At 42.3% G+C, this 9,694-nt stretch overlaps 1 protein-coding gene across 5 annotated transcripts in view; it reads right to left on the bottom strand.

The window, feature by feature from the left end:
* Positions 1-4,143: 4,143 nt before the first annotated feature.
* usp47 (ubiquitin specific peptidase 47) overlaps positions 4,144-9,694 on the bottom strand; it is a 155,909-nt gene continuing 150,358 nt past the window's right edge. For all 5 annotated transcript variants that reach the window (XM_078220870.1, XM_078220874.1, XM_078220869.1 and 2 more), the window contains 3 exons: positions 8,328-8,375; positions 7,057-7,187; positions 4,144-5,761 (listed from right to left, as the gene is read on the bottom strand). In XM_078220870.1, coding sequence (XP_078076996.1) covers positions 5,587-5,761; positions 7,057-7,187; positions 8,328-8,375 — 354 coding nt within the window. In that variant the 3' untranslated portion in view covers positions 4,144-5,586. The remainder of the gene's footprint in view (positions 5,762-7,056; positions 7,188-8,327; positions 8,376-9,694) is intronic.

Raw genomic sequence — 9,694 nt, 5'->3', positions numbered from 1 at the left:
TTCGCATTATTTTGAAGAGTTGGGTGTGGGATTCTCCCTGGGTCCAAGCATTATTTTCCCTCAACCAACAAAACATGAACTGGTAATTTATCTAATTCGTTCAAGGAATGTAGCTGTCACTGGCTGGTCAGCATTTATTTCCCATCACTAACCACCCTCCAACTGAGTTGTTTGTTAGGGCATTTAAGAATCAACTACATTGCTGTGGCATCACACGGAGGCCAGACCAGGTAAGGATGATAGATTTCCTTCCCTAAAGTGAACCAGATGAGTTTTGACAACAATCAAGTGGAATAATAGTCATATTTTTATTGAATTCAAATTACACCATTGTTGTGGTGGGATTTGAACGCTGGTTACCAAAACATTGTCCTGGGTCTCTCAATTTCTAATTCAGTGACATGGCATGATCCTGGACTTTAACCTGGTGTTGTTAAACTTCTTACTGTGTTTACCCCAGTCCAATGCCGGCATCTCCACATCATTGTAGGAAATTACAGAGGTAGGAATTATCTCGGGTGAGAGGCATTGATTTATGTGTAACTGTCCTTCACTTACTGCATTTTGCTAGAGTAATAACTCTGTTATAGGAGATAATATCCTGCAGTCATGGGTACTGTTTGCTGCAGTTCATTGACTGAAAATGAACTCTAAATAAACTGTTTGCGCCTCCCGTCCACCCTGCCTCAGCTCATAAATGATGCCAGACACTCTGAACTCAAACAGCAAAGTGCAGATGTATCAAACATTAAGTATAGTATTAGAATATAAGCAGCATATGCAATGAGACCACTCCACCATTCAATAAAATCATGGCTGATCTTATTCCTTAACTTCACTTTCCCACCTTATCGCATCCATAAATTTCCTTGGTCTCTATTGGTTCATACTGAATATATGACAGGATCCACTGCTTGCTGGGATGAGATTTCCAAAGATTCATAACCCTCTGACTGAAGACATTTCTCATCTCACCTTATCCTGAGACTGTGCCCACTAGTTCTAGGCTCTTCAGCCAGGGCAAACAGCCCCTCAGTATGCACCCTGTCAAGTCCTCTAAGAACTTTGCTTCAATGAGATCCCTCATCGGTTAAACTTGCGTATAGGCCTATTCTGCACAATTTTGTCATAGGTCATGCCTCCCATCCAAGGAACTAATGAACATTCGTTGCAGTTCCTCCAAGGCAAGGATATCCTTCCTTAGGTAAGATAATCAAAAACGGTGTCTGGCACTTCAGTGTAGCCTCACTAGAGTGCTATATAATTTCATTAAGACTTCCTTCTAGAACATAGACAAGCTACAGCACAAACAGGCCCTTCGGCCCACAAGTTGCGCCGAACAATTTCCTTACCTTCTAGGCTCATCTATAACCCTCTATCTTACTAACCTCCATGAACCTATCCAAAAGTCTCTTAAAAGACTCAATCGAATCCACTTCCACCACCACTAATGGCAGCCGATTCCACGTACCCACCACCCTCTGAGTGAAAAACTTACCCCTAACATCTCCTCTATACCTGCTCCCCAGCACCCTAAACCTGTGGCCTCTCGTGACAACCATTTCAGCCCTGGGTAAAAGCCTCTGAGAATCCACTCTATCAATACCTCTCAACATCTTATACACCTCTATCAGGTCACCTCTCATCCTTCGCCTCTCCAAGGAGAATAGACTTAGCTCTCTCAACCTATCCTCATAAGGCATACCACTTAATCCCAGCAACATCATCGTAAATCTCCTCTGCACCCGTTCTATGGCTTCCACATCCTTTCTGTAATGAGGTGACCAGAACTGGGCACAGTACTCCTCCTGCTTATACTGCAATCCCTTTTCAATAAAGGCCACGATGCCATTTACTTTTCTAATTGCATGCTGCATCTGCACGTAAACCGGAACCCGAGGAATTCCTCGGGAAGTTACCTGTCTCTCATCCTTTAAAAAATTCTGCTTTTCTGCTCTTCCAAAGAAGATATTTCCCCACATTTATACACCTGTCACCTTCTGATTCAATCACTTAACTATCTTATATGACTTTGCAACTCATGTTCTCCCCTCAGCTTAATTTTCCACCTAGCCCAAATCATTTGGGCTCAATACAAATTAAAGAGAAGGTTAAGAGAGTTGATACAAGTGTTCAAAGTCATGAGGGGTCTGGTCAGAGTAGATATAGAGAAACTGAACTTTCCTTGACCTTAATGCTGCCCTTGTTCACACTGAGTGACCAAATGGGTCCATTCACCAACTGATCTAAGTCTGCTTGGAAATTGAGATTAGCGCCATTCAGAAGCTGAACTTCATCCCTGAGTTACTGAAGAATTCAGTCGTCAGAGGAGATTGGGACTTCACAAAGCTATATTAGGATTTCTTTAACAATTGCCAAACTCTCCCAATGATGTCAATCACTCACCTGATGAAGGAGCAGCACTCCAAAAGCTCATGATTCCAAATAAACCTGTTGGATTTTAACCTGGTGTTGAGAGACTTCTTACTGTGCCCACCCCAGTCCAACGCCAACGTCTTCACCTTATCACAGCTTGAGTCATCTTCCTATCTGTGGCTATTGAAGACTGTCTGATTCCATTGGGTATAGGCTCCTACTCTGATTCGACCTGCATTGAACTGAGATGCTGAACAGAAGAAATCATATTCAATACATTTTGGTTTAAAATAAATTTCTCTCTTCCCCTGGGAATTAAGAATGCAGTCAAGTCTGAGAATGCAGGTACTGGATTATAGAACCACGTAGTCCATAAGGAGGTCATTTGGCCCTGTGCTGGTTCTTAGAGTTATCCAATTAGCCCCACTCTCCTGCTTTTACTACATCGCCCTCCAATGCTTTCCTTTTCAACTGTTTATCCAATTCCCATTTCATGGGTATTATTGAATCTGCTTCCATTGTTCCATCAGGCAGTGCATTCCAGCTCATAACACACTGTATAAAAACACATTTCCTCATCTTTCTACTTTTTGTGGCACTCAGTTTAAAGCTCTAGCCCTCTGGTTACCAACTTTCCTGCCACAGGAAGTTTCCCCTGGTTCACTCTACCAGAATCCCTCATGGGGAGTGCCTCTTTAAACACCCCTTGATCTTCCTCAGGTAATATTGAGCCCAAATGATTTGGATGAAGCAATCGACTTAAGAAAATCTATTGCGCGAGAATGTGGCCATTTGGACCATCATATTCGAAACATCCGAAAAGAGCGATCCATTCCAATCCCACTTTCAAGCTCTGCAGGTTACAGCACCTCATGTGTATGTCAAGTATTAATTTTAAATGGGATGAGAGTTTCTTTCACCTGTCTTTCAGGCAGCGAGTTCCAGCCCCCATCACCCCCCAGGTGAAAATATTTCTCAACTCTCTTTTAATCCTTCTGCCAATTACTTTAAATCCATGCCATCTGGATAGTCACCTGCACACTTCTATTCGTTATTAAGTCTCTTCATTTTATACACCTCAATTAAAACTCGGCCCAGCCTCTTCTGTTCCAAAGCAAGCAACTCCACCTTATCCAATCCATTCCTGGCAACATTCTCTTAAATCATTTCTGAAAAATCTCTAGGTATTCTATGATTTGATTGCACTACAGTGCAAAAGGAGGACATCCAGCATCGAGTCTACACCGACCACGATCCCACTCAGGCCTTATTCCCTGTAATGCAGTGACCAGAACTGTACTGAGTACGCCTGACTAGTGTTTCATACAGTTCCAGCTTACCCTCTGTACACCTATTATCTAGAAATCGGTTAATAAAGAGAAGTATCCAGTAGAGAATAGCTTCTCTGCTGTAAGGAGAACGGAAGTCCCTCATTCCTCCCTGGCACAATTCAAATGAATCTCTTCTGCACCCTTGCTAAGTCCTTGATTTCCTTCCTAAAGTGGTGCCCAGAATTAGACATTACTTTGGCTAAGACCCAACCAGCACTTTAGAAAAGTGATTCTCCAAATTTTGGCGACCTTGGCCCGTTGACAAAAATCAAGAGTAAATGCTTGGAACTGCAGTTTCATTAAATCCCACATTTTCTGTGCAAAATCTAACAGACTATTTCATAACATCCAAATACTAGCAAATAATAAAAATTACATGTATTAGCCAAAGGCAGTTTGAATCTGCCACCATAAAATGTAAACTTCAGAATCAAAATAAAATGAATATATGTTTTATTGACATGTTACTCAATTGTGAACAGCATCGATTGGCCATGAAAAAATACTTTCACCAAAAAACATTTTTGATGATCCGTCTCATTAAAGTGTGAGAGGTCTTCTGGGAACTCCTAGAGGGAGAATGATGATGGTGCAGCAGTTAACGTTTCCACTTCCTAATGCTCTTTGATTAAGTGTGTGAAGTGAATCTAGCCATGAACCAAGCTCAGCATTCCGACTTTCTTTTAATTTTGTATTGAATTGGTTGAAAATAAATTCTCACTGAAGATAATCTATTATATGTCAAGTGAATTAAATACAGCAGAAAATTAAAATCAGTCTATGCTTCTTCATGGAACAAGATTCACAAAGTAATTAAACCTTTTGATACAGATGACAAAAGTACAATATACATAATTAGAACCAAAATGCCTTTAAAAACCAAAATTCTGAACAAAGGCATTAAAATTATTGATGTCAAAATACCAAGCGAACAGACAAAGAAAGAAAGCACCTAAAAATGCAACAGTTCAAGCAGCCCTCTAACACTGTACCACGTGCCTGTGTGTGGAATTTGTGCATGTTTGTGTGGCATTTGTGTATGATGTGTTCACGATACATGTGCCTGGGCATGTGGTATGTTACTTTGTGGCTTAGGTCATGCCTGCCATGTCTACGTGGCATGCCTGCCATTCGGCACGCCTGAGGCAAATAATAATCAACGCCTTCGTCCTGGTGACCTACGCCAAGCTGCAGCTTATGTCAGTGCCTGTACAATCGCTGAAACAATACAAGTGCCGGAACCTCAAACTCTGCAGCCTGGGGGATAAAAGCAGTTACAGCCACTACGCCGCTGATGACATGAGTCTGCGCAGATTTACAAAACCACGCACAGGCCAAGTAAAAGCTGCTCTTAACATTCAGTCGGCTTGTAATCAACAATCGCCACTTGTTCTGAAATGCTGATGGCACTCCATTTACATTAACTAACCATCAATACCATCCCTCCCTATCCCATGTATAGTTGGTATTTTTAAAAAGTCATCAATGAGGTATGTGCACACTTATGAATAAAATAAATGACAAATTCTTAGGACTGTGCACAGCTTTTATTCAGCTACAAAATCCCCATTGGGTAGAGGGGTCTAGCATTTCTCGCGAATATGTGCAGAATCCGCATGATCTTCAATCGGTTTAACCCCATTTTTTTTTTTGCACATCCCTTTTAACTTTACAGTACATTAGACTATAGTGCACGACATGATTCAAAGTCAGACAGTGACCCCCAACTGGGCACTGGGCTTCTGATTGGTGGGCAATAAGCCAATCAGTGCTGGTGTCATTAGGTACACCTAATGATGAATGGGACAGCCACAGGAGTTCTAAACAGCAGTGGTGAATCAGATTTTGGTTCCAGGGATGACCCAAGCTGGGCCAGGTTTCATTCCTGGCTGGAGTCTTTGCTGGGACCGCCATCCAGGTAGATCTTCAGTGCTTTCTCTTTGCGAGGTGAGTAATTCACACGGTGGCCTGATTTTTGCAGCCGGCTGCTTTCTTTCTTCAGTAGCCCGTTGCGTTGTTCATCAGTCATCTCCATCTGGGTTTCAGTCTTGTCCCTGCAGAAGAGTGCAGAGAAACTAATTAATTAAAGGCTGCCACTTATTTAGAACTATGCATCTTGGGACTTGCTTTTGTTCCTAAAGGTACACACATCAGGATGACATCTTGTAATGATTCGCATCACCCCGACGGAGGTTGAGGGGCGACCTGATAGAGGTCTACAAGATTATAAGGGGCACGGACAGAGTGTATAATCAGAAGCTTTTTCCCAGGGTGGAAGAGTCAATTACTAGGGGGCACAGGTTTAAGGTGCGAGGGGCAAGGTTTAAAAGAGATGTACGAGGCAAGTTTTTTTTTTACACAGAGGGTGGTGGGTGCCTGGAACTCGCTGCCGGGGGAGGTCGTGGAAGCGGATACGATAGTGAGTTTTAAGGGGCATCTGGACAATTACATGAATAGGATGGGAATAGAGGGATGTGGTCTCCGGAAGGGTAAGGGGTTTTAGTTCAGTCGGGCAGCATGGTCAGTGCAGGCTTGGAGGGCCAAAAGGCCTGTTCCTGTGCTTTAATTTTCTTTGTTCTTTATTCTCTTTATAAAGAAGCCTCGTTAAAGCAATGCATCAAAGCATTGCAGCAATTTATTTCTAAATAACTCAATGCAAACACACACAACTTTTCATCTGCAATATCAAAACAAAGGATTGACTCAAAAGTCTGATCAGGAAAGCTCCATCAGCAACTTCTATGGAGATCCCCAACACATTTAATTCAAATTCAACGAAGGTTGTGGATTAAAGCCCCACTCCAGAGACTTGAGCACAAAATGTAGGTTGCTATTCCAGTGCAGTCCTGGGGGGCAATCGGCTGTCAAGCATTTTCGAACTTTGAGGTTACAAAAAGCAATTCCATACATTTAGAGGTTTACAAGATGTTGAGAGGTCTGGATAGGGTAGACTCTCAGAGGCTATTTCCAAGGGCTGAAATGGTTGCTACGAGAGGACACAGGTTTAAGGTGCTGGGGGGTAGGTACAGAGGAGATGTCAGGGGTAAGTTTTTCACTCAGAGGGTGGTGGGTGAGTGGAATCGGCTGACGTCGGTGGTGGTGGAGGCAAACTCGTTGGGGTCTTTTAAGAGACTTCTGGATGAGTACATGGGATTTAATGGGATTGAGGGCTATAGATAGGCCTAGAGGTGGGGATGTGATCGGCGCAACTTGTGGGCCGAAGGGCCTGTTTGTGCTGTGGCTTTCTATGTTCTATTTACCCAGACACTGCCTATTCTAATAGATTAGTTGTAACTGCAATAAGAGATAACAAAATGAGATCGCCGTGCAGTTTAGTGAATCCATTTACCTGTAAAAGATGACTGCTCCATCATCGCAGATGTAAAGTGGCCAGACATTCAGAGTTGAGACTTTAGGATTCCAGTCTAAGTCCTGGTGAATTTCCAGTACTGAAATATCACATGGAAACGTTCCCCTGCCCTGTACAATATAATACATGAAGTGGCATTAATGGATCATCAGCAATGCTCTATTGTGTTGACAGAAGCCATTACATCAATCCGGTGAATCACAAAACTGCCATTTGTAGAAGATGTTTATTGCGGCAGAAGGTTGGAGCTGGAGGGATCAGGGGAAAGGGAGGAAACTGGTATTTACTAAAGACTCATCTACTTTTTTCCACTGACCTCGCAGAGTGAAAAACCTGAAAGACTAGGAATCACTGCAATAACATATCAATATATGATCTGTTGATGGGCTGAGATGAAGTAGGGTGGGAGGAGACCTGCTAGCTCAGGTCTGTTTGGGTTGCACGGCCTGTTTGTGTGCTGTAAAATTAATGCAATATAAAAAATGACAAAAAAATGTCAGCTTGGGCTGACGAGGGACAAGTAACATTCACACCACACAAGGGCTGGGCAATGGCCATCACCAAGAAGAGATCATCATTGAATCCCTTACCATCAACATCCTGGGGTTACCATTGACCAGAGTGGCTATCTAAATACTGTGGCTACGAGAGTAGGTCAAAGACTAGGAAATCCTGCGGCAAGTTAACTCAACTTCTGACTCCCCAAAGCATTTCCACCATTTACAAAGCACAAGTCAGGAATGTGATGGAATACTCCCCACTTGCCTGGATGGGTGCAGCTCCAGCAACACTCGAGAAGCTTGACACCATCTAGGACAAAGCAGTCTGCTTGAGTTACCCCTTCCACAAACATTCATTTTCACCACCACCAACAAAAAGTGGCAACAGTGTAGTGTGTATCATCAACAAGATGCACTGCAAAAACTCACTAAGGCTCCTTAGGCAACACCTTCCAAACACATGACCACTATCATCTAGAAGGACAAGAACATCAGATATCCGCGAACAACACAACCTGGAGGTCCCCTTCGATCAACTCCCCCCGCCCACCAACACCCTCAGAAACTGCAGTGGTTCAAGGTGGCAGCTCATCACCGACTTCGAGGGAAACTAGGATTGGCAATAAATGCTGGCCTAGCCAACAAGCCCCTATCCTATCAATTAACTTTTTAAAAATCTACGCTCGACAATGAATCGCATTCCAAAATAACTGAATGATCACTTTGAGCTGGTCTTTCTAAATTACTCACCTTAGCAAATTCTATGTTTTCAATGGGAATTTCACTTATTGCATGTAACTGAAAAACAAAAACACAAAAGATCATCAGCCAAAACACAGCAAGGTGCTTCACATAGAGTTCTGCCATATGCGCAATTACAGAAGTTTATTTCACTCGTGGCTTGGTCACCGTGCACAATTATTTCTCCCATTCAGGATCAGATTTAGACTACTTGCACCAAGTGTCGTCAGAATTGGACAAGGAATAGTTGTTCAAGTGGTTTAGATGTAACCTGAAAACTGACTTTTTGCCCCTTTTAGCAATTTGGGTTCATATTATCTGCATGTGGATTTCTCTGGAGCAGCAGTGGCCGCAACTGACAGATTATCGTCTTAAACATCTATTCCACAATCTCTTACCTTCTCACCTCAAGAGGCTAATCAGCCAGTCCAATGCACCCAAAGCAAGCCTCTGAGGTGTATCTCAGCTCAATTTCCCTATCCTTTCAACATCTGTCTCACCTTGCCTGTTCTGGCTGTTTGAAACCACTCATTTATTCCCATTCTGTTGCCCTTAACCCGCTTTGATTTTATTATTTTTCAAATATTCATCATTTTCCTTTAAGTGGTTAGTATTTTCCTCAAATTACAAACTTGTTTTCATGTCTTCACGCTTCCCTTTGGAGAATGAATCATCACTACCTTTAATGTCCCAAATACCTGCACTGAAGTTTGCTTTGGTTTTTTGACTCCTATTTTGATATAATCTACAAATTTCGACACTTCTTTGTCTATCTTCCCCAAAGTCCATGTACATTACATCCACTGCATTTCCCTCATCTACCACGTCTGTTAGCAGCTCGAAGAAGTCGACAAGATTTGTCAAACACGGTTCTCCCTTTTCAAATCCATAGTAATTTGAGTGTCCAAAATCTTACCACAAATGTTCAAGTATCCAAATTATCTCTGTCCTCTGTAATTTTTTTCCTTTATTTCATCAATTAGGAAAAATATCTTGAAATAAAATCCAAGAGAAATGTGGAGATGAAATGAAATTTGGCTTCAGACATGAAAGCAGTCAAACTATCTGCTTGGTGCTTTGGGACTTTTTCCCCATGTTAAAGGAAGGCATTGTATAAAATGCAAGCTGTTGTTGAGTGTGCCGATATCACCCTCCTCACCCTTGCTCCAATATCACGATTTGACTGCCATAACCATGATTTAAAACCTTCCACAATAATCGGCAGAATTGTTTCCTTTATAGTTCATTGTCCAATTTGTCCAATGCAAGAATGAAATGATACATAATGTGGCAAAACTTGCTGGGAGCGTGAGTCAATGATCAATCTGAGTGAGCGATAATGAGAAGGAAGGATTGAAAACCAGAGGAACAACGGA

The sequence above is a fragment of the Mustelus asterias genome, chromosome 9, assembly GCF_964213995.1.
Source record: "Mustelus asterias chromosome 9, sMusAst1.hap1.1, whole genome shotgun sequence".
NCBI lineage: Eukaryota > Metazoa > Chordata > Chondrichthyes > Carcharhiniformes > Triakidae > Mustelus > Mustelus asterias.
This window is presented reverse-complemented; position numbering and strand designations above follow the sequence as displayed.